Source organism: Trachemys scripta, chromosome 1 (genome assembly GCF_013100865.1).
Source record: "Trachemys scripta elegans isolate TJP31775 chromosome 1, CAS_Tse_1.0, whole genome shotgun sequence".
Classification (NCBI taxonomy): Eukaryota; Metazoa; Chordata; order Testudines; family Emydidae; genus Trachemys; species Trachemys scripta.
This window is the reverse complement of record NC_048298.1, coordinates 325,928,445-325,955,038: the sequence shown is the minus strand read 5'-3', so window position 1 is coordinate 325,955,038 and position 26,594 is coordinate 325,928,445. Positions and strand designations below refer to the sequence as shown.

The window sequence follows — 26,594 nt, the reverse complement described above, 5'->3', positions numbered from 1 at the left end:
GATGATGAGCAAACTATAAATGGCTACACAGAGTATTCAACACCCACAACTGCAGCCAGAATTTCAGAGTAAGTGGGCAGGTTTTCAAAATAGCTCAGTTCTATTTTAGAACCTAATTAAGGGCCAGGCTTCCAAACGTGTCCAGCAGCCCACAACTCATTTTACACGCTTCGATAGATTTTCAGAAGAACTTCACACCTTAATACACTGAACTTTATTTGAACATCTGGCCATAAGTGTCACAATGAGTTTTTGAAAGCTTTGGAAAGTTGGGCCCTTATTTGAGACTACATCTATACTGTGAGCTAGCGGGTATGATTTCCCCTACTCCCATATATATACACTCACAACAAGCTAGCATGAGTATAAATAGCAGCATAGCCATGGTAGCACAGGTAATGGCAACGGAGGCACAGCTTAGCCGTGTCAAGTCATGGGGTACGCTATGGTTTGTAGTCTGGACAGCTAACCCATGTCTTCGCTGCCACTACCCATGCTGCTGTGGCTACACTGCTATTTATACTCATGCTAGCTTGATGAGAGCTGGCACAAGTGTCTGTAGACAAGCAATGGAATCACACCCCTACCTTGTAACATAGACAAAGCCTGGGGCATTGGGCTGGTTTGAAAATCTTGTCCACTCATGTCTATCATCTTCCCAATCCATGGGCCCGCAGGGTTATTAGTTTTCTATACTATGTTATATAAAGATGGATATACGTTCACACGTGCACAAGCGCAATGTGATCTAAAGCTTTACAGCATGAATTTGGAATGACCACATTACTCTATTGTGGCAAAGCCCTGAGTGAGTTATGCAGGCCTTCCCAAAGAAATGCTACTAAATCTTTTACAACATACGCTGTACACAATACATGGTGAGATATGTCATGTGGTCTATAGAATAAAATATAATCTTCCAAATATTTTAATCCCTTCCAGGTACTATTTGGGGCTGGGAAGGGGGTCCAGCCTTTTGTTCTATGGGTGAAACATTGAATGAAAACCCAAGGTTATGTTTTCCTAACACACGAAAAGACAACCAACAAGAACTAGTAACTGGCCAGCAAAAATGACAGATACTTACAGATAAAAGTTGATCTCCTCTCTGCAACTCTCCACTGAGATCTGCTGGCCCACCTGCTAGGATGAAGGATATGAAAATGCCTTCCCCATCTTCTCCTCCCACAATGTTAAAACCAAGTCCTGTGGAGCCTTTGTGAAGGATGACTTTCCGAGGCTCTCTGTATAGAAACAAAATAGCATTGCTTACCTATTCAGATAGTGTATATGCACCACTTAGCATCTCTGTCACATTACTTTTTCTTTAAGACAAAATAGCAGGCTACTACCTAATAAAACCATTTAATAAATGAGATAGGTGTATTCATTGGGGAACATGCATAATGTCCTATTTTTTATTTTTTCAAGACAACTGAACATTTCTACCTATTAATTTATCCCATTGTAATGGATTTCACTAAGTTAAATGGTGGATTTCTGTGATAAGATATTTTAAGGCATTTCACACATTTATTTACACCAATATTATATATAGCATTGGTAAACAATCTACATTTTTATAGTGGGTTGTCTTTTATGCTCTGGGTCATGCTAAAAAACACCTTAAAAACAAGCAGAGAAAAAACACAGTAGATACAAAGGGAAGCTCTTCTAACTCTGCCCTAGCTAGATCAAGTAACATCAGTGTTTTATATCACCAAGTTCAAAGCAGAGAATCTTACAAGAAAGTCTGGTTTGACTCTGTCAGGAACACACATCTATGGGCACACAACTGCTTTATCACCCAAGGGCACCATGGGTATTTTTACTGTTTTCAAAAGTTGCTCAAAATTATGCGATCAATAATACCAAGCTCTTATATAGCACTTTCAATGAGTAGAGCTCAGAGCACTTTACAAAGGAGAGTACTATCATTATCCCCATTTTACAGATGGGGAAACTGAGGCACAGTGCAGTGAAATGACACACAGCAGGCCACAGTCAGAACTAGAACCTATGTCTCCTATTTCCCAGTCCAGAACTCCATTCCTTAAAAAAGTCTACCCAACATTTGATTGAAAAATAAAATGTATCTTCCAGATAGTTGCACTGTATTTGTTGTAGATAATATTGGGTACATCCAGTTTATGGAATGATAATATGTTTTCATAAAAGCTTCAGGCTCTTGGGGCTTTGGAACAACATTACACGAGTTCTGAAATTGTTCCACAGTGTGGTTCATATTTTAGTGGAGAAATTATTTTGTGAATAACCTCCCCTCCCATCTGTGACGCCCTAACATCCAGAGGCAAAATCTGTCTTCAGTGCAATAGGTGTCTTGTTCTTTATGAAAAATGTTAATCACATTGGATAACATTTTCAAAAGCATTTTAGTAATTTCACAGGCACTTTTGAAAATTTTATCCACTATCTACTTTTGCTCTTCCCCATCTGTCCAATTTCTCTCAATTGAAAACACAATGTGATCAGCCACTTCTCCCCAGAGGGCAATGAACCACAGTTTCAGAGCCTCTGATTTATAAAGGATCAAAGTATCTATTTCAGAGATCTTCTACCTCCACCTTCCCTTCAGGTACAATATCCCCTAAAACTGTAGAATGCACTTGTAGGGACTCCCAAGGCTAATTGGTGACTTTTTAAAATGTATTTTCTTGATATTACATCAGCAATATTGTAGGATATAAAAGGGAAATGAAACATCAAATCCCCAAACTACCCCCTTCTGTGAAAGAAGTAGTTGCTTTCTGTATTATGAAATGCAACTCGTACCTGCAAACCAAATACTTCTTTTAATTATTCCCATCAGTCTTTTAAAGCGGATGGAGAAAGGTACAAGAGTGACCAGCCTGGAAACTGACATTCTCTGTTTACCACCTCTGATAGCATGTACTCATCTCTCATGAGTGACCCCTGGTCAAGTGTGTGAGAGCCTCCACTTTCACTCCCTGTAGCCCTCCTGGGGCTCAGGTCCTTAATTAGTCCTGTAGTCTATCAATGGTCTCAGCCCAGGTATCGAGCCGTACTCCATGGCTTCCCTCCTGGAGGCAATGTCTTCGCCCTCTCCGGGCCTTTCAGGCCTCAGCTCTACTGCTGGGCCACTAAACGGTTCAGTTCCTCTTCTGGGGTGCCTCTAAATCCAGGCCACTTCCCCCCAGTGACTAATGGGGGATGAGGGGACCCAGCCCCACCCACTACTCTGGGTCCCATCCCACGGACACTGTAGATAGCAGCCATCTGCCATGACCCTTTATCTAAGCTGCACTGCTGCTCTGATTCCCTGGGCCACTTCCCCGCAGCCCCACCCCTTCTTCACTCTTATCTCAGGGCCTTGTCCTGATTGAGTCCCAGAATTCAGCCGAGGGTTTTTTCTTGCTCCATCCAGCTTCTGCCAGCACTTCTGTGTCTGAGGTCCTAGCTCCCTCAGCTAGCCAAGCACACCCTCCATAATCCTCCAGCTCCAGCAAGGAACTGCTCTCACTCTGGTCCTGCAGCTCTTGTTATAGTAGCCTGCTGGGCTCTGATTGGCTGTGTCCCACACAGACATTTTAGGCATCTTGGAGGTCCCTCTCCACTGCACTTTTCTGGGACGGGGTGTGGCAGGGTCACAAGGCTTCCAGCAGGGGGTCTCAGAGGGTCAGGTACACCCTGTCACACCACTGAACAGGTATAGTGTGTGCAGGTGAAAGGCTCCAAATCCCTTTAACAGTCCTCTGAGCTGTCCAGTCACTCCATGATTCACCTAATCTAAACATTAATCTTAAAGGCTGCCTGCAACACAGTAACAAGTTAGTCACTGAAAATACTGTCCACACTGTAGCTTGCCTAAAGCCTGCTGCATTTTTTCATCCTCATGTAATCACTTGCTCCCTTGTACTAGCTGCTAAACTAAATTTAGGGCTAGAATTGTGATATGCTTTTCAATGTACTGCAGTAGAAAAAAAATTTCAATCCTGCGGACAACTAAATTTGTAAAAGCGTACAGAAGCATCTCCTTCCAAAACCTGCTAATACACTTAATCTACTACCTGATTGGTCCTCAAACATTTTCAGATCCTAATGTACCAAAACCACTGGTTCAAAGCATGAAGGCTACAATCTGTCCCTAGTCCTGCAAACATAGAAATATGTACTTAGCTTTACTCATGTGTGTAATTCCATTGGAGTCAATGGGACTACTTGAGTGAGTCATGTTTCTCAGGTGTTGATGTGATTGCAGAATCGGGGCCTCAGTCTTTACAAATGAACTCCTATTGAAATCAGTAGGAGTTTGCCTGAGTAAAGGCCCATTACTGACACTCAGATGGTGAGCTTAGTCTCATGATAATTTTCAAGTAAGCTGTCCCCCTGCTGATTGATTCTGGTGTTTAATTTTTAAAAACAGACAAAAACAAAGGAGCATTTTTTGTAATGTTATTGTATAAAGGAAACTGAACCCTTACTGGGAGGTATTAATCATGCTCTACATGGCCTCCCAATTTCCATCCCTTTCTTTATACTGGGTAGTAAGAGAACAGGTCACAAAATAGAGCTCTGGGAAAAGCTACATATTGTTCAGTTTTTTTATATCCTGGGGATTGTTTATATACTAAAGGTCAAGTATTTCTAACAAACAAGAAGATAAAGGTTCTCTCTCTTGGGTGGCTGCCATTCATTTGTTACATAGCAATGAATTTAGCATTACCATGGACACATGAAGGTCAGATTTAACATAATTCAGGTCTTCTGGGTTTAAATGGATTGAGAAATCAGGTATTTATACAGGTAGTGTTGGCTAATGGCTAGATCACTGGATTAGGCCTCGGAAGACCAGCGCTCTAGTCCCAACTCTAACTCAGGTCCTACTTGGTTATCATGGGCAATTTATTTCAACTCTCTGTGCCTCAGTTTCCCAATCTGTAAAACAGGGATAATTCCTTTGTAAAGCACTTAGAGATCTACTGATGAAAAGCACTATATAAGAGCTAGGTATTATTATTACTTGGACATTTAACGTTGAAAAAATGCAGTAAAGCTGAACAAACATTTCTATACAGCATCCAGGTGAGAAATCAGATTCATAGTCCCTGTTCAGTTTAGTATTACTATATATGACAGGCAGCTTGGGGATCCAAACATGAACACCCAACACTATAGCCAAAATAGGTCAATACATCTGGGTATTTACTGGCTACTAAGGTATACAGATTGACAAAGAGCTGGCTCTGTTAATAATCAATGACATCTGACCAAGTCAGCAGCTTTATGACTGAAACCCTGACAGCACTGTTTTGTAATTCTGGCCTCTTGACAGCACAATTCACATTTTGTTCTTGGGTGATTATCTTCTGAGGAAGCTCAAACAGTGATGGGTAAAATGTCAGGAGCTGTGATTAGAACACAGGAGTTCTTGGCTCCCAGTCTTTCGCACAATCCATTTTGTTCCATTTCAGTGCATCTTGCAGAGAAGGGCTCAATAATAAAGCACTTTACTTTGGGGAAATTCACTGGTAATATTGATATCGGAAAAATCATGGGAAATGAAGGACACTAACCAATTTTCAGATATCACAAGTAATTGGTAGATATAATGGATTTAGTAAATAACAATACATGGCACCTACACATTGTCTTTTATCTGAGGACAGCAAAGCACTTTTATAACAATAATAAATTAAACCTCACAGCAACTCCTCGGAAGTAGTTAAACTGAGGCAGAAGAAGAATGGGTGACTTGCCCAAGGTTAAATAAATAAATACATAAATGAGCTGGTCACAGAACTGGAAACTGAACCTTAAACCTTAAATTCAGTTCTATGCTTTAACCATCAGACCACATTCCAGGCACCAAGTAGGTATTATGTTTTAATATGTGCTTGAGATTATCTGTTGCTAATAACATGGGAAGGGACTAGTCTAACAACCCTTTAGTTGAGTTCCAAAGAAAGAGTTAAATATGGAGGGACTAAAGGTTGGCTTCTGACATATTTAGCTATTCATCTGGCATATAAATTGCTCAATTTAGAGTTATCTTCTTTTGAAATAATGATTAAAGATAACTGGGAACAGGAGCTTCAGTTGGCATGGTCCAAAGGGGACTGGGAGAACATCTGGAAAATGACAATAGGAAAACTTCTCTCTCTCTCTTCTATTAATATTTTATAAGAACAAAATTCAAACAGAACTGAGTGGAATGCAGGTATTTGCTTTATATTAAGTAATGGAGATCCTCAAAAAGTGAAACAAGTCAAGAGGATATTGTGCTCGTAAATATGCATCCGAAGAAGTGAGGTTTTTACTCACGAAAGCTTATGCCCAAATAAATCTGTTAGTCTTTAAGGTGCCACCAGACTCTTTGTTGTTTTTGTAAATATACAATAAGCTTAATTGATTTTTAATGAATGGAAATAATAAACAGCAGTTTAGAAATGGTAAGTTTTCTTATAGTAAACAAGCTGAGTAGAAAGTACTGTTTGCCTACAGAAACACAACCACCAAAGCAAAGCAAGGGATAATTTCAAGTAATGAATTGATTTTTTAAAATCTTGTTATATTCAGACACTAGATGGGGCTATCCAGCTATTGTAAAGGCACACTCAAAAGATCAGACACTGTTTTTTCAATGTTTTTGAAATACATTCCCCCCCCCTCTCTTTTCAGTTAGATAGCACATTTAAATATTTTTTTAGATAAAGGAGGCTGAAAGTGTGCTTCTAGGTGCCAGTGCAGCCTCTTAGCACTTTTGTATGTTCTCTGCCCTGCTGCTGCTTTGTACCAGAATACAGATAAAGCAGAGCAGCGGAGACACCAACCATGAATTAGGCAGGGAGAATGAAGAGAAAAAATCACAATCTGAAAGAAGGAAGCATAAAACGAGAGAGAGAGAGAGGAGAAATGAAGGACTAAAAAGAGAGAATTGGATAAAGGAGTGTAGATAGGAGAGACGACAAAGAAAAGAAAAGGGAAAAAGTAGGAAAAGACAAAAGGAGCAGACGCAGAGGGAGGAAACAAAGACTTAACAAGATAGTCAGAAATCATGATGGGGAGGAATAGCCAAGCAAAGAGTTGTAATCCTCATAAGTGATCCAAAGCATTTCTTCCACTGAGTTACAAATGTGTCTATTCTGATAGCCTAAAAGATAGACTAGATCTTCACAACAGGGAATGTGTCATATCTATATGTTCTATAAAGCACTGTACAAATTTGCAGAGCTAGATATTATTAAATGAATATTTTGTAATAAATATATAGTAATAAAATGCTGTTGGAAAATTTTCAAAAGTGTCCAAACCATTTAGGAGCATAAATTCCAATGGGTGCTTCTAAAAATTTTACCCTGCATAACAAAACAATTTTTCACTCTTAGCATGTAAGTCATGGTTTTGGTATAAAGAGACAAATAAAATATCAGGGCAAACTTGTTTTTTTTTATTTTTTTTTACTTTTGTTTTTCTATTAAAGAGGCACCAACAATTTGGAAAATCACACTTCTATCTGCAAGATTTGTACCTACCATCTTTCAAACATAATACTAGTCTCCTATTGTAGCCAACAGAATGATGCTCAAAAATCTAGGAGTCCCCACAATTTTACTTATCATAGGTACATAAATTCATAACAACTATGGATTAAAAATCAGAGATTAAAAAATTGGCAAGATATATGTACTGTTATGAACACAAGTAACTTCTAAGGATGACTGTAACCGAAAAAAAACAAAAAAAAATGCTTCTCTGTTTTTAATTTGCTTATTTTGTGCATTTAGCTGAATACTTTGTGTATCACCAATTTTAATATTTTCTTTGCAATAATACATTGTAATAATACTTATCTACCTACTTCTCAGGAGTGTTGAGAGGATTAGTTAGTTAATTACAGTGTTTTAAACATTCAAAGAGGTATTAAAAACACTAAAAACTTTGAAAAGTCAGGCCCTAGACCTAGGGTTGCCAATTTTGGTTGGATGTATTCCTGGACATTTCATCACATGACATAATCTTTAATTAAAGATTAATCTTTAATTCCTGGAGACTCCAGGCCAATCCTGTAGGTTTGGCAACCCTACCTAGGAGTATCATGATGGACATTAATCAACAAGGTCCCCCAAATTAGTAGAGACTTCTGAGAAATTTATCCTTGATCTCCCTGTGCCTCACTTCCTGTTTGTAAATAATTCACTTACCTCACAATGGTATTAAGAGGACCCATCCATTAATATATGTGACATTCAGATACTATGGTGATGACCACCACAGAAAACCCAGGAGAAAATTAATTATTATATTGTTATTTGTATCACAGTAACACTTAGAGGCCCTAACCAAAATCAAGGTCCTGTTGTGGCAGGCACATAGTGAGTGACAGTCCCTTCCCCAGAGAATTTATAATCTAAATAGACAAGACAGGAAAAGGTTGGAAGGGAAAACAGAGGTACAATTACTTGCCCAAGGTCAAACAGTGGCAGGCCTGAGACTAGAAGCCCCAGTCTCATGTGTCCAAGTCTAGTGCACTTAACCACTAGATCATACTGCCTTCCTTAAATAATTCACTTACTCAAAGCAGGGTCAATGGGACTCCATGCAGGCACAGGGGTCTGTCTTCATAGAGTCAATGGCCAGATAGCCTCAACTGGTTCATTTCAGACTGCCAGCCCTTTTGACATAATAATTCTAATTTTATTTCACATCTTTTCCTGCTCTAGCAAATTTTAATAAATCACTTTGTACTTTTATCTCAGATAGACAAAGAGGACCAACACAGGAAAGACCTGAAAAAGGTCATTCAATTTGAGACAGCATTCACCTTAACATGGAAACCCAGGATAAAGTGAGACTGTGCCAGTATGTAAGATGTTTATAATGTCTCATTCATCATGAGAGAACAATTTAAAATTTATAAAGGTTGCAGCTTTGACATGAAATATAGATATATAGGTACGTAAAAAATACCAAAGTTGAAGGGAAACTTAAGTATATTCAAAGTTTCTTTTCTATCATCTATACTTCTGTTTTACTGTAATTTAGTGCCCCAGTTATCCAATCTAGTATTTTCTCACCATATGAACCTCTGCCTTTGCTCCACTGGCAATGCCAGTTTCTCTCGCCATTTTGTTCACTTCTCCCTTAAATTACCTTTCCTCTTTTTTGTCACCCTTACGTCTGACATGAATGCCCCACCAAAAGCTGAAAAGCCATCATCGTTCTCCTTCATATCCCTCTTCTGTGATGCTTACAAAACACTGCAGTCTAACAATGGTTAGGCAGGTGGCAAGGTGGGCCTGCTGGTTGTTTTGCTTAATGTGTTCATTTTACTGTTATCTCTTTCTCCAGCCCTCCTCTCCCAATTCATCAGTTTCATTGACTGAGATCTCTGATTACTACTAAAATACAAACAAGATAAACCACCTTCTTACTAATTGCTGCCAGATTCATTATTGCAGCCCAGCACTGTAAATTTGGCATTCCTACACTGGACAAATGTTTTGATAGAGTGTGGGACATTCTTGTTACGTTAATATATACTAACAAGTAGCACAGGAAAATTATCATTATTTTGCTGTTTGGGTTCCATTTTATTAAATATACAGATTCTGACATACAAATTGTTACACCATCCAGCCATTTGTGCCATAATAATTTATTGTGTAACATTTAGAAAGTTCATCTTATCTACTGTATCTATTCAGTATGCTTGTAATGAGTTATTTACTCTTAACCATTTGATTCCTGCTGTTTTGGCATTTCTTGATTGCAAATGCATGACTTCATACTGATTTGGTCAGTTTTCCAGAATCCACTAGACATACCACTATTTAAGATAAAGGTCAGGCTTGGTGGTGATTCGCAACCAATTCCTCCCTGTTGGTCAGAATCAAATCTACAAGGGCTGTCCCCTAGTTATTTCCTTTACAGTCTGTATCAAAAAGTTGTCCCTTATATATTCCAAGAACTTACTGGACATTTTGTGTTTTGCTGTGTTACTTATCCAACTGATGTCTGGGTAGTTAAAGTCTCCCATTATTAACGAGTCTTGTGTATTGGATATTTCTGTGATTTATTTTAGAAATGCCTCATCCACCTCCTACTCCTTGATTTGGTGGCCCGTAGTAAACCCCACCTATGACATCTCCTTGTTTTCCCCCTATCATTTTCACCCAGATATTTTCAGCTGGTCTGCATCTCTTGATATAAAATGCATCATCTCCTCCTCCCCCCCCCCTCGCCTTTCCTTCCTAAACAAGCTAAACCCCTCTATGCCAATTCCAGTCCAGTCATGAGATGTATCCCACCATGTCTCTTTGATGCCAGTTAAGTCATGATTTAGCTTATGTACTAATAATTCCAGTTCTTCCTGCTTATTCCTCGCATTCATATTTTACATATTCACACAGTCAACCTGTGGAACTCTTTGCCAGAGAATGTTGTGAAGGCCAAGACTATAACAGGGTTCAGAAAAGAACTAGATAAGTTCATGGATAATAGATCCATCTATGGCTATTAGCCAGCATGAGCAGGGATGGTGTCCCTAGCCTCTGTTTGCCAGAAGCTGGGAATGGGGAACAAGGGATGGATCACTGATGATTACCTGTTCTGTTCATTCCCTGTGAAGCACCTGGCATTTGCCACTGTTGGAAGACAGGATACTGGGCTAGATGGACCTTTGGTTTGACCCCATATGACCATTCTTATATTCTTATGTTCATTGTTGTTTGGAAATTAATATCAGTCTATCTGCATGAACTTTCAGCCAATTTCAAAATCTGCTGCATCAGCCATACAAAAAGCTTGGAAAGGAGAAGGGAGGTCCATTCGGCCACTTCCACCTCTCTGGGAGGGGCTCAGCCACTGTCACTCTAATTGTGGGGTGAAGCCATTGCAAACCCTGTATCCTGTTGTATGTAGGATCCCAGATTACCTTGATCCAGCCCAGGGCCTAGTATCGAGGAGTCTTCCCCCAACTCAACACCAGTTAGAGCACTGTTTTGTATCTAAATCCAAAATAAATGTAGATTTGTGTATGCATGGTATGAGGAAGGAAGTGTTAGTGAATGGGGGAACAAGAGGAGGAGGAAATGGCACGTTTGTCTAGCTCTGATAGTCTGACATAGACTCAATTCTGAAAGTATTAAAAAAAAAGAAAAGAGGACAGGTATTGCTTGCTTATTGGGTCATGTTATACTTTTTTGCTCTAGGCCTTTTTTGCAGTAATGGAATTTTACACACAATGAATCAGAGGGGAGAATCAAAACTAAAATTAAAACTAGCCCTCTGAAACAAGCCAGTGCAACCAAAATCCAAGCACTCCATACAACTGTCAGTTGTCCTGATATTATTAAAGACATGAAAGCGGTTGACTTTGGTTGTGGATGAATCATCTTTCCCCCCATTAGTTTTGTGAAAATGTAGCCATCTATATATGCAGATTTGCATTTTTACAATTAAATCACACACACACACACAAGCATCGGATAATTTTTCTAAATCAAACAGCTCTTGTTCTATCTCCAGAATTAGTGTATTCAGTTTTGGGCATAATTTGCTACACTGAAAGAAACTCACCCATACAGTAATATGGCTAACATGGATTAGAATCAGACATCAGTAAGAATTTCCATGATTAGTGTGAAATATTTTTCTGTTTTTACATGTAAATGTTAACTCGAGGCAAGTGAAATGAACTCAAGTGATGGCACGCAGATCACTTCCATGACAGATTAAGTGTCCTGAGTGTTAATTAGGATATGTCCATCAGAAATACTGAACTGCTCGCTATATATAATAAGTCACAAAGTCTTTAATTAAGCTTCACTGAATTTGAAAATAAATGAATGAGCTTTTTTTCTATGCAATTTTTTACTGCAGCAACGGAGTTCAAATTAATCTCTGTAGCACATTGGTCAAAACAAAGCAATGAGAGAAAACATCAAATGGACCACACACAAAAATGTAAACCAACCCCCAACGATCCCTGATAACTACACCATATCTCACCTGCCAATAAACCAAAACAAATAAACCCCTTGGAGCTAACATGCTCTTTGCTGCCATCACATTGTTTACTCTGTTTTTGTCTTGTTTATGAGATTATTTTATCAAGACAAGGACTGTCTGCTACTCTGTGTCTATACAATGCCTACCACAAAGGGCCCCAGATCTTGGTTGGTCACTAGGCACTACCGTGATAAACATGATTATCAATGATAATAATTAAAATACGCATGCAGGGAACTCAGAAACTTGCCTGTCAACTTACACTTTGGGAAGTGGATACTGCCACTGTCTTATCCACTCCAGCTTGACGGGTTCAAAGTTCCTCAGTAAAACCACCACAAAATTGTACTTTTCTGTTGCATATCAGTGCTTTCACCAATTCTTTTCCTAATGTTAATTTTTTCTGCAGATCCTCCAAGAGCTTCAAGGAAAGCTACAGAAGATCTTTGCCCTCCACATCAACACTATTTGCATTTACACATTGGCGCCTGGTTCCAACAGCCTTGACACTTCACCTAGCTGGTTTCTCTGCAGCCATAAATCTCAGGCACCAAGGGGGAAGCACGCATGTTAATGCTACAGAGGATATTTGCACCTGTGACTGGGCCAAGGGATCTGCAATAACACCCCATGTTGCCTCCCTTAAAGTCCTGTTGTCTGAGTTTGGGTGGCTGAGAGGGAAAGGCATGCTATTAAAGAGTGTAGCACAATGCACCATCGACCTTCTGCTCCAAAAATATACAGTAGGTTTGTTCTTGCATTCTAAACCCCATTTAACAGTAGATCCCTCCTGGAGGGCACAGAAGGGGAGTGCCATACCTTCCAACACGAAGAATTTGTGTATTTTATCTGGTATTAGTACTGGGTCAGACAGATTTTTTTCCCCCTTCAATCTGGTACATGTCAGTGTATAGTTGGAGAGACAGACAGCGAGACAGAGAGAGAGACAGAGAGAGAAACTCAGCTTCCATATTAAGCAGCTCAAGAGACAGAGAACAGCCTTACCCTTCCAGAGAAATGGTTCGTTGTAAGCTCATTGTGGGTGGACGCGTTGCAGTGCTGTGCTGGGAATGACTGTATAGACAAGGAAGAATAAAGAAAAGTATTTGTTAAAGAAATATGACTCTACTTGCTAATTCTCTTGTTCTTACTGTAATGGGTAGCCACAATTAAGATATAACGGATGACCCAGAAATAATTACCAGATTACTGAAATTACTGTGAGATATTCCTATGCATCTCTCATATATACTGATCCTTGTGCTCTCTCTCTTTGGATAATAAGGGGAAGAAACCAATTATCTTGTCTCCTGTTTAATAAGATGTTATTCCTCATTAAAAACAGATTATAACTAGACAGACTTGGAAGGATCCATCTTTTAAAAAAATGTATGAATACTACAGATTGTATTTTTCAAGTGACTTAAAACAACTCAGATGCTAATTGTTATTTATATAAAATGTAGCAGTAGAACAACTGGGAAATGAAATCAAAGTGCTCTTATCATCATAGTTCACTATGCTAATTTTTTATTGTTTGCTATGTAGAATTTTCAGCAAAAGATTTTGAAATCTGCATCTCTATAACTTTTAACTATGGACATTTTTTCCAGTGGATTTTAGATGGAGGGAGATATTGATTATTGCAGACATTTACTATTAATAGGTACTGTTTCAAAACCAAATAATTTTCAGCACAAGCCAAACTGTGGATACACAATGTAAACAGAAACGGGATAATAGCTTTTATTTAAAATAAGTATGATAATAAAGGCAATAATAGACCCCCAGTGTGAACTGACCAGCATCACCAAAATTAAAATAGTTAACCGCCAGCAGTAGTATTGGATTTGACATTAAATTAAAGAATACGTACCAAGAGAAGTGGGGGAATGAGCTAAAGCTGACAGTAACACAGATATTTTGACAGTTAAAACAAGTCACATATAGTTCAATCATAGTATTGGCTCTCCCAGAAATTTAGTCGTGGGGCTGGATAGAATTGTTTCATCACTTTTAAAAGCACAACCTTCTGGAAGCTATGCTTCTAGAAGTGATATAAAATGATAATCATCAGAGGGGTAGCTGTGATAGTCTGAATCTTTAAAAAGCAACAGAGGGTCCTGTGGCACCTTTAAGACTAACAGAAGTATTGGGAGCATAAGCTTTTGTGGGTTAGAACCTCACTTCTTCTGATCTTGCATCTGAAGAAGTGAGGTTCTTACCCATGAAAGCTTATGCTCCCAATACTTCTGTTAGTCTTAAAGGTGCCACAGGACCCTCTGTTGCTTTTTATAAAATGATAATGCCCCTCCTGGATAGTAGCAGATCTAATTATGAGCTCACCAGCTATTTCAATGCTTGCCTATAAATAGTGAAGCTATTAGCACCCTAAATAGGATATATAACCAAAAACAACCGTTGGTAATCCTCAAGCTATGATTTCTAGAGCTGGCCAGAAAATGGAAATCACTTCCTGTGAAAGTTTTTGAATTTTTGTCTGTATGAATCAGGACAAAACGTCAAAACATATTATAAGGAACTTCCAGAAAAATAGCATTTGGGGAGAACCAAAACAGAATTTTAGAGGTTACTGACTGTCCACCCGGCAGGACGTCTGCCTGGCTCCTCAGGAGGTAGCTGCCTGGGGAGGCAACCAGCTCAGGAGCAGGGCAACCCTGGGAGCTACCCAGCTGGGGAGCTGGCCACCCAGTTCTTTGAGTAGCTGATGGAACAGGGGGCAGGCAAGGCTGGTGAGCTTTGGAGCCCGCCAGAGGGGCTGTGGTGTGACCTGGACGCCAGGGGATCCTGGTTTCCCAGTCAGCCCTCCAGGTGAACTGCCAAGACGCTGGAAAGCTGGAGCTTTCATTTCAATATTCCTGATGGAAAGAGCAAACTTTTCTGACAAAATTTAAATTTTCCCAAGGAAAATTTTGATTTTGTGGAAACTGCATTATCCATTGGAAAATGAGTCTACCAGAAAATTTCTGAGCAGCTCCAGTGGTTTCTCTCATACCAAATCATGACTGATTGCAGAACCTGTTGAACCCACACACACGCATGTACCCAATGGGGACAGTAGTATACAGTTGCTTAGAATATCAGTAGTTGAACCAGTTCTGCTCTCATACTGACACAAATCAAATGGAAAGATTCCCACTGGTTACTGTGGTAGCAGGATTGGGCTCATAGACAGAAGGCGGCAGAAATTTCACAGGGCTTTATTGTGATTAGTTTAAGTGTTTACACGGTACCTTATAAATTTTGTTTCTACTGCACAGTGTAGGGAAAAAAACGTTAATGCCATTATATATCATTGATCCACTAAGTTACAGTTTTTGCCTTTTGCTATAAAGCATTATACAGTTATTGAACAACTATGACAGTCTGTTAGGATTAAATACTGCATTATACTTTCATTAAAACTACAAAGCTCAGCATCAGTGGGCACCACACATATATTTTACTGTGCATTTCATTTTGCTGCCTAACCAATATATGCTGTGTGATGGAGGACACAATTCAATAAACAATGTAATTTCTCTAGCTGTTTAGCACATGACGTTGTAACATATGGCACTGTACCACAGGGCAAGCACTACACTCGCTCCCCACTTCCCTTTCCAATAGCTAGTGCTTCACACTATTTCCCTTTTTAGTGGATGTTGTGAAGTGGTAAATAGAATTAGGAATAAATTGTCAGTTTTCAGAATGGAGAGACATAAATAGTGTTTTTGCCCAGAGATCTGTACTGGACCAGTGTTGTTCAACATATTCATAAATGATCTGGGAAAAGGGGTAAACAGGGAGGTGGCAAAATCTGCAGATGATACAAAATTACTCAGGATAGTTAAGTTCAAAGCAGACTGCGAAGAGTTACAACGGGATCTCACAAAACTGGGTGATTGGGCAACAAAATGGCAAATGAAATTCAATGTTGATAAAGGCAAAGTAATGCATATTGGAAAACATAATCCCAACCATGCATGTAAAATGATGGGGTTTAAATTAGCAGTTACTACTCAAGAAAGAGATCTTGAGACCCATGCTTACACAATGGGAGGAAAGGTTTCTCAAAACCCATTGCTAGAACCCTGGCACAGAGGCAACTGAAGGAGTCAGACAAGGATTTGACCACATATTTTCAGTTTGAGTGACTGACAAAAGAAAATTAAAATCTCCACCGACCCAGTAAATCCTACAAGAATCCTAGTTCTTCTAGGAATGTCATCACTGCAAGATTTGGCCCAAAAAGGAAATCTGATCTGGCACCTCTCCTCAAGATATTTTAACTCTCAAGTCACTTTTTCAAGCCAACTTCCTTATTAGAAGGAATACATTAGACTCTTGCAATCAGAACAGGAACACTTGTGTCCATTCACAACTAATCAACAGAGCTTTAATTTTGAGGGTGGGATTTTCAAAAGCAATCGGCCCTGGCCTACCTCTGCTACCACTGAGGTCACGGGTTAGACTCCCATTCATTTCAGTAGAAGCACATTTAGACCAGTGCTTAGTGCTTGGAAAATTCCATCCTAAATATGACTATCAACAGCAAACTGCTCACCATCCATCCACAAAGCTAAGAAAAGTTCAGAAAACAAGTGTCAAATCATAGTAACAAATACATCTGAGGAGATGATGGCCTGGTCTTAGATGTCCACAAGTGAATACAAAGAGACTACAGTCCATTCATAAATGAATGAATTCAGGGTTGTGAATTAGTGCCTCAACTCTAAAAGGGTCAAAATGAAGAAAGGGACCAAGCCGATCATCCTAATAAAGAAAGAGTCCAAGTTTCCAACTAAGCAGTAATACCTCATCTACGCTGCTGAATTAATATTTCATACAGACTATTTAGTACAAAACCTAAAGTATAAAACTAGTTTTGACAGATCAAGTTCTTTCTAATAATTTTTAACACTGGAGAAATAATTATAAGAATTACATCTTCATTTTTTTAGTTTGGACCTTACAGTATTAAAGAAAACGGTTTTTGTGTTAATGAAGAACTGCGGAAGAGTGCTGTTATTTTCTCATTCATAGATGGAGCTGCTACTAGAAGAAGAAACTCAGATTTACAAACACCAGAGTTATGAACTGACCAGTCAACAACACACCTCATTTGGAATTGGAAGTGATCAATACTACTAAAAGATATAAAGGTAATGTTTTAAAAAAAGACAACAAGGAGTCCGCTGGCACCTTAAAGACTAACAGATTTATTTGGGCATAAGCTTACGTGGGTAAAAAACGCACTTCTTCAGATGCATGGAGTCTTTAAGGTACCACTGCACTACTCGGTGTTTTTGTGGATAAAGACTAACACGGCTACCCCTCTGATTTTTAAAAAAAGATTTGATAAGGTAAGGAAACTGTTTCTGTGCTTGTTTCTTTTACATTAAGATGGCTAAAGGCAGCATTTTTCTTCTGCAAAGTAAAGTTTCAAAGCTGTATTAAGTCAATGTTGAGTTCTACTTTTGAAAGAATAGCCATAACATTTTGTTTTGAGCTACGAACATTTCAGTTACAAACAACCTCCAATTCCTCATAACTATGAGGTTCCATTGTACTTTGTGTGCCCTCCAATTTGCCAATAGCACCCAGGATGCCAGCAATTAATGAGGTACATAGTTATCAATGCCTCATAAAGAAAGTGACTGTTACCTCCCGCCTTACTCTTTGACATGATGCAATTGCACAAAGGCTCTCTTGTGTCCCTCACAGCACTGCAATGTCGTATCTAATTTACTGTTCACTATCACTCAATGTACATATATCAATATTTGCAATGCCCAATTTTACATCAATATTTTTCTATCTGAAAAGGTTATGTTTGGAATAATATGTAGAGCACGGAGTTAAGCTTTGATTTTAACATTTCTAGCAAAACAGATTAACACCCTAATAACATGTAACGTGTGCAGTTTGCAAATATAGACTTAGAGAGACACAGTGCAAGGAGCCTCACCATAATGACAATCCTTGTGCCTTCCTGAGGGAAAGGACTACTCAAGCTTAACACCAATCCAGATACTCTGCTTCCAGAGGGGTCAGAGAAGGAGTAAGAGTTATAGCCCATCAAAGTTGGCCCAGCAGAGGAGGGTGAACCCACATTATGATGATATATCATTACAATAGTGCCTGGAGGCCCCTTCTGAGATCAGGGCCCCATTGTGTAAACATGTAGTACAGGGACGGGCAAACTTTTTGGCCTGAGGGCCACATCAGGTTTTGGAAATTGTATGGAGGGCCGGTTAGGGGAGGGGGGTGTTGCCTGGCCCTCCCCTCCTTTCCGCCCCCTGCACTTCTCGCCCCCTGATGGCCCAGCCCCAAGACCCCCACCCCTGACTGCCCCCCGCTGCCCCATCCAACCCCTCCTCCTTCCTGACTGCCCCCCTGGACTCCTGCCCCCATTCAACCCCCCTGTGCCCCGCCCCCTGACCGCCCCGCCCCCTATCCACACCCCCATGCCCTGACCACCACCCCGAACTCCCCTGCCCTCTATCCAACCCCCACACTCCCTGCCCCCTTACCGTGCTGCCTGGAGCACTGGTGGCTGGCGGTGCTACAGCCACGCACCGCGCAGCACAGAGCACCGGGTCAGGCCGGGCTCTGCAGAGGCTCTGCCCCAGGAGCTCGCAGCCCCGTCACCCAGAGCATTGCGCCGGCAGCAGGGCGAGCTGAGGCTGCGGGGGAGGGGCCGGGGGCGAGCCTCCCGGGGCAGGAGCTCAGGGGCCGGGTATAAGGGTCCCGCGGGCCGGATGTGGCCTGCGGGCTGTAGTTTGCCCACCTCTGATGTAGTAACCGAGTCTACACCCAAGCAAATCTGAGCCATTATAGTTTCAGATGGAAACCAGGCAAATCTGAGTGGTTACAGTTCAAAGCTAAACTCAGAAGCACAAAAGGAAGAAGATTTGCACAAAACACTGTGTGATCCCAAAACACCAAATAGCAGGCTGTTCAAATATATGCCAGCTGCATTATTTAATAATGGTCTAAATACACAGAAATGCTTTCCTATTGCCTAAAGAGAAAGCCTCGTCTATGTGCAGTCTACCAGAGTGAGGCATTAAAACAAGTATAATTTTTATGGGATTGCTGGGGCAAAAATCCCTGATTATTGATTAGAGAGAGAGACTTGTTGCTGCTTCTGTAGCTTCTCAAAATGAGAGCTGCAGAAGTAAACAATTTACTATACAATATTCTGAAATGCTGTAAACCAGGCCAGGAAAATGTCTATCTTGACCCTGACAAATAATGTGTGTCTGAACTTCATAAAGTCTAATGACCAGAATGTATAGTTTGTGTTAATCTTTATCAGTAGCCAATTTCTGATCACTAGTGTAGTCCATGATAGGGTAAATAAGAATACATGATTATAAATAGATTGCTGACCAACCAACAAAAGGTAGAAGGAGCTGGAGAGGCCCTGCATTTTCAGCTGGTTTGCGATTACTGTTCTTTCTGTGGGGGAGTTAATCTCAATTTCCAAATCTTAGTTGGAATCTTACCGACAGCTACATTTTCTCAAAACTAGAGTTACTAGTAGGGAGTTGTGTGGTTTAAAGCATAAAGCATGATGTTTTCCTCATGGAACAAGAGACCAATTCCATATTAAGGTCCAAAAAAGTAAATGTTGTAAGTGATTGTTAGCTCAGTAGTTTCTAACAGTAAGCTTGCCACACAGAATTTCTTAAAATAATAGATCGATAGTCCTTTTACAAGTGTGATTACTCAATATTTAACACAGCTTGGCTTTGCTTCTTTTTTTTTTCCCCCTTAAGGGATGCTTGAAGAATACCTTAGAGAATGTTTTGTTTTTCTAAACTGCTTTGCTCCTAAAGTTTCGTTGGGCCAGAGAAAAAAGAATTCATAGAGCAATGTACAATAGGTTGGACATTAGGAAAAAGTTCCTAACTGTCAGGGTGGTTAAACACTGGAACAAACTGCCTAGGGAGGTTGTGGAATCTCCATCTCTGGAGATATTTAAGAGGAGGTTAGATAAATGTCTATCAGGGATGGTCTAGACAGTATTTGGTCCTGCCATGAGGGCAGGGGACTGGATGACCTCTCGAGGTCCCTTCCAGACCTAGAATCTATAAATCTATGAAAATATTACACTATGCCTACTTCTATCTTTAGTGGTGTAGAGATGAAAAGATAAATAACTATCCATAGTACTCAATTAACGGGTACTCACAAAACCAGTTACAAAGGTTTATAACCCCTATCTCAATGCAAAGAGAAAAAATCCCTGCTCATGGTAGATTCATTACATTGAGTTTTCCTTGTCCTGAAGAAAACATTTGCTGATATTGAAAATCAATTAAGGCAACTTAAACATCAATAAAAATTTTTTGATACCAAATTTTAGTACCCAGCTAAGTATTCAACTTAGTACACAACTATTTTATGTGCTGTGAGATTCTATACCACTATAATTTACATAAAGGAAAAACACCCGACAGAATACTAGTTTTCCATACAGTTTCTTGGCTAAATACACTAGACTAAATTGGACTAACTTCCTTCTCTCTGCAGATACAGCAATTAACTCTCATATGTACCAAAAGGGTGCACGTTAACTCCAATCATCCAGGCAAGGCAGTTAAAATAGAATATTCTTTGCATTAATGCAAGCAGTTTATTAAGGTGGAAAGAATGATCGTAACCAAAGGTGCATTAGATTACTATTACCATTTAAAATAAATTAGAAACTGCATCCTCAATATTACATGTACTCACTAATTACCTTCTGCTCTAATACTATGTTCACTGACACTTGTGTGGTACCTTCTGATTAATATTATCTGGCTTATTTATGTGTATATTGTCTTTAGGCATGATATTTTTGGGTGTGTATTGAATGCTTGTCCTTTTCTTCAAATGGACTCTAGACAGCTGCACCTCTCGGGAGGGTGAGGGCCATATATACATATATAAAAAAGGTGAAATGGAAAGGAACTTACTTGCTGCCATTGATGTCAATGGAAATAAGAATGGGCCCACTGGGGATGTATATGGGGGAGGTAGGTAATAAGAAGGATAAACATGGAATTTCTCAACGTACATACAAGCAGGCAAAAACAAACCAGAAATAACACACCACACACAATAAAATCACACAAATGAGCTGAATAATGTTAATCAGAAAATAGAACAGAGGTACCAATGAACATACTGTCAAAGTGCAAGGTGAATGGCAAATGAATGCAGTATCTTAGGATGTGCTGTTTCTAATCTCTTGTAGGTGGTAGTTAATATTTATGCACCTTTTGTCTTCAATGGAAATTGTGGGCACTCAGCAGTTCATAGGACACATTCAGTATTTTGCAGGATAAGGCTCTAAAATGGAGGATACAGCATTTACAATGGCTGTTAATCTTCATGTTTCTGGGTGTAAGAGATTTACTACATGGGGTCAGGAATAAATACATCCTTATGGTACAGCACTGCAGTACTGTCCAAGTACATTAGCTATTTATTTTGCTTTCCTCTGATATAGGCCAGATATCATACTAGGAAGAATACTAGACTAGATGGATCATTTATGTGTTCCATTATGGCAATTCTTATGTTCCTACACAAGATTAGGCCTAGCCAGCACTCATTTAAAGAAACTCATTACATTCAATATTTGAAGAGAAAGAATTATATTGGAGTCTTTGCTGGTCATTAAAGTGAACAGTTTAGTTATAAACCCAATGGGATAAATCGAGTAAAACTGTATTAGAGGTTATGGACGTAGGGAGGGAGAGAAGCTGGGTTTAAAAGTTTTTAAGAATTAGTGGTGCTACAAATGCGTGAGTGAGATGATGAACAGTTAATTTATAACACGCCAGGGAATCAATATAATGCTGTTAGTCCATTTAATCAGATAAATCCTGGGAAGACAGCAAAAGCAGTCTGAGTTTTCCTTCATCAGAACTTTTCAGACTTTTCTTCCTGCTTGTCAACCACTTTTTATAATTGGGATCCTCTCGGGGATACATCTTCCTGGAACCAGTTGGAAGACTTATTTAATTTATTTATTTAAATAAATTGGATTTAATGTGATTCGTCAGGCTTCTGGTCTCCTCTCTTTTGGGCAAAGTGCTTTTCCTTTATTAGGACCAAACCTCCCCTTGCTACCTGCAGCTGAAAATGTACTCATCTCTTCATGAATCTTTGCACTTTCGTTCTGTTCTCCTGTGTGCTTGTTACACCTCAAATTAGGAGCTATCAACAAATATAATCACAGCTGAATTTATACCAAGAAAATATCCTCTTCTCAACAAGAGTCATTAACAGATTTCAATTCTCATGAAGCAGCCCCAAGGGAAGAGTCACGCAAAAAAGATCTATTTGAAGATGGGACTACTGTGTTAACGCTTCCTAGACTATCATTACAGCCTCCTGTGTCAAATTTGCCCATTTTATTTTTGTGGATGAAGCAGTTCCACAGCAAATCTGTGAGTGCTCTCCAATCAACTAATACTAAACACTTCATAGATAATACATTTATGAATCATTTGTGATACAAAAACTGATGGCAGCTGTAAAGATGTGCCCAACAGTTTGAATGCTCATCCAGGTTTCCAAATCTTGCATCTGCAAGAGTGGCAGGAATCTTGTGACAACAGGTTTGTGTTTTAATTCCAGTTTCTTTGGTATCTGATTTATGTGTCCCTACTATTTATGAAAATCCAGTATTAAAATAACATTATGTTTAAATAACCTTATTCTCAAGCAATAAAAGCTTGCAAACAGAACAAGTCTGGGTAAATAAAGAGACAAGAAACCCAAAGGATGAGTCAGTCATTAATTGCTTCTTCTGGGTATAAAATGCTGATTCCTGTACCAAGTTAAGTGTTTCAGTTTGATTGCCTATTTCCTCATGGCCCAACAACAGGTTTTGAGACACTGCAGAGACCTGAAGCATCTAATCTAGTTTTAATTTTCTGTAGATGTGCAATAATCTGCCTCCTACATTAATCTCTTATAGTTAGCAATTGGGTTAAGTTCTGAAATATGAGGCTTCATATCCCTTCCAAATGTTTTCTTAGCACTAATTATAACATCTCTGGATGTTCTTGTTACCCATATAAAGGACTGTTCCTTTTTTAATCTTGCTAAATTCTTGTGTTTTAGCTCTTTATCCAGACTCAAAATAAATAATGGGGCTTCCCTCTGAAAATTATTCTACAGTCCAATGACATCATCTTGATTTTTTTTTTTTTTTTTTTGGTTCAAGATGCAGACATTTAATGGAAGCCAAGATTTTCTTTTCATGTATAGGCTGTGCTGCAATATGAATTTGGAAGACTTCTTTATAAATTGTGTTTTATTTGTAGCTCTTTTTAATAAGTAAGTTTGAAACTTACCAGCTCCACTACAGACTTTTTTGTTTGACCCTGGGCAAATCACTTAATCTCTGTGTATCTCAGTTCTCTAGCTGTAAAAATGTGGATACTAGCAATTCCCTACTTCACAGGCATGTTGTGAAGATGAATACTAGGGCTGTCAAGTAATCGCAGTTAATGCCTACAATTAATTGAAAACACAATTAACGTGTTAATCACAATGGAGAAGCAGGCATCACCTGCCAAAGGACCTGACAGTGTCTGGTCAGGCGCAGTAACCCAAACCGCCACTGGAGGGCTGGAAAAGACAAGAAGAAGTTCTCATCCCGGCTCTGGCAGAGAGGTAGGGATCCTGACCCCTCTGCACTGTGCCCCATTGCCCCTGGCTGGCCACTTGCTCCCAGGGCCAATATCCTTTCTCCCCCGCCCTATGCCATACCCCATTATTCCCAGCTGGCCACTTGCTCCCGGGACTGACCCCGGCACCGTGCCATGCTCCATTGCCCCTGGCCAGCCACTCGCTCCAGGGACTGCCCCCCACCCTCCTTGGCTCCATGCCCCAATGCCTCCCAGCTGGCCCCTTGCTCCGGTGGGTACCCCATAGAGAACAGGGGCCTGGCAAGCTCTGCCGCTCTGCACCAGCCTCTCCTCCCCTGGCACATGCGGAGTCCTTAAGGTAAAATCCACCCTCCCTTGCAAACAAGGGCTCGCTCAGCTGAAGGGAGCCCACCTAGCTCAGTAAAAGGAGTTTAATAGCACTGTTTAACAGTGCAATTAAAACTGCAATTAATTTTTTTAAATCGCTTGACAGCTCTAATAAATACATTAAAAGGGTATGAGGCACTCAGAAACCATAGTACTGGGGTCATAAAAGCACCTACATTGGAAAGAAAATGACACTAATCTGTACTATTCACCACATGAATGGTGAACTGTTTAGGAATATTTGGGATATCTGTTTCGTTGTATAATGGCTGTAGTTCTATTGGTTGATACCAATTTAGTTGTATTTTTTCATAGTTTTTAATCCATCAGTTTCTGTCTCTTGACAAAGATACTGAGCAACTGTTGTAATGCAGAAATAGTACAATGGATCAGTTAAAATATTGAAGGGTGACTTCATTTCAATGGGAAAAACTATGATAGGTTTTATGCAGGTGTCTTTAAAACAGATTTTTTTTTGTTCTATGCTAACCCTTATGAAAAGATCTGTTTTTCTCTACTGCTGATTATTAAAAGCTAAGTTTCTGTATAGAAGTACTATGTTTGTAGGTTTATTATCTGACAGCATCTCATGCTGGCTGGATTGTGTAGGCCAAGAGCAAACAGATTTACTCTTCAGATCATGTGAGGAACCCTGCCTCAATGTGCTGCTGTAGACTTCTAGGGAGGAAATTATTGATGCCAAAGAGATCACGTGGAATTTTAGCTTTCGAATGAATATGTTTAGTCAACATAGATTGAGAATTGGCTTCCCTCCCCATTCTTTAAGGGGATCAAGAAATCTCCCCTTGATGCTGAGGTGGAACCCTTTCTATGGCTCGCTGGAGGAGAAGGGAGTCCGCTTTCCTGGCGAATCTCCTTGTGAAAGTGGTCTCCGGAAAAAAACTGGGAAGGGGGTTTGTGGGTAGTAGTTGCCAGAAACTTGATCAGATAGCCTCCGTGAATAACTTCCGGTACTCATTTGTTGCTAGTTAGGGCCCTTCATTTGCAGGCAGGTTGAATAAGGCAGCCTCCAAAAAGAAACTCTTTGGCTGAAGGTTAAACTGAGATATGGCAGTGGATGTTGCAGGGACTGTGTTCCTGGACCTATAAATCCTCTGTCTTTCACGTGATAGTTCCTGTTTATGTTGATAATAAAAGGACTGAGGAGATGGTCTCACCCTCTACCTCTGTTTGTGATGTTTTGTCTTGGAGGCTGGGGGAAAGATGTCCAGAGAGCAAAGACTTGTCCTCAAACCTTTGAGGGAATGTAGAGATGTTTCTGTCTTCTTGTGGAACAGACTGATCATATCAAAGGCCCGATCCTGGACTGTACTCTGCACCTCACTAGGGAAACCTGAGGATTGTAACAAGAGTCTTGCCTCATAACAATGGCTGTAGACATTCCTCTGGACTCCTGGGTCTGCAGCATCCACCATGGCCTGAAAGGAAGTTCTGGCCACCAATTTACCCTTGTCAATGAAGGCCTGGAAGTGGCTCTATCCTCTTCTGGGAGTTCGCCCTTAAAATCTAAAATCTTGGTATAACTGGTAAAATCATATTTAGCCAGGAATGCGTGGTAGTTCAGCATCCTGAACTGGAAGAATGTGGAAGAGAAAACTTTTCTTCCCAGGAGGTCAAGCTGCTGGGACCCTTGATAGACGGAGTAGCCTTTAGGTGTTGCTGACTGATCTCTCATTAGCCACTTATACCAAGGAATTAGGTGGTGGCTAAGAGAACAAAAACTCTTCCCTTTTGGATGGAACAAAACAATGCTTCTTCAGGATAGGAGCAGAGAACAGACTTATCTACTCACCACTGGGACCTCCTGGTGGCCGCATCTGGGGATTAGCTCCATTCAGGTCTGACATCCCCCTTCCACCACTTTTTCACACCCAGTCCCTCTCATTCTTCAGGACTTGCAGTGCTCTTGCTTCATGACCCAGCCTTCTGGCCAGGTCACTGAGTTTTCCCCTTTCCAGGGTATCCAAGTGTGACAGGTTCGGTCACAGAGACCCCCTTGGGGATTGTCACCTGATGTGCTGAGACTACCTCTGAGTCAGTTTTCCCTGCCAGGTTGGGATTTCAGAACCCTGCCTTGTTGAGCCAGATACGCTAGCCTGCTGCAACACAGACCCAGGTCTGAACCACGCCCCCAAAGCTGCAAACTTAACTGAAACAGCTCAGCAAGTACTCATCTCCAGCACCCAGATACCAAGTTTCCAATAGGATCCAAACCCCAAATAAATCTGTTTTACTCTGTATAAAGCTTATACAGGATAAACTCATAAATTGTTCGCCCTCTATAACACTGATAGAGAGATATGCCCAGCTGTTTGCTCCCCCCAGGTATTAATCACTTACCCTGGGTTAATTAATAAACAGAAATGATTTTATTAAGTATAAAAAGTAGGATTTAAGTGGTTCCAAATAATAACAGACAGAACAAAGTAAGTTTCCAAGCAAAATAAAACAAAACACACAAGTCTCAGCCTAATACATTAAGAAACTGAATACAGGTAAATCTTACCCTCAGAGCTGTTCCAATAAGCTTCT

At 40.0% G+C, this 26,594-nt stretch overlaps 1 protein-coding gene across 12 annotated transcripts in view; it reads right to left on the bottom strand.

Moving 5' to 3' along the window:
* Positions 1-26,594, bottom strand: part of DLG2 (discs large MAGUK scaffold protein 2) — a 1,462,668-nt gene that overhangs the window by 296,481 nt on the left and 1,139,593 nt on the right. For all 12 annotated transcript variants that reach the window (XM_034759045.1, XM_034759046.1, XM_034759048.1 and 9 more), the window contains 2 exons: positions 12,997-13,065; positions 1,088-1,244 (listed from right to left, as the gene is read on the bottom strand). In XM_034759045.1, the coding sequence (XP_034614936.1) occupies positions 1,088-1,244; positions 12,997-13,065 (226 nt within the window). The remainder of the gene's footprint in view (positions 1-1,087; positions 1,245-12,996; positions 13,066-26,594) is intronic.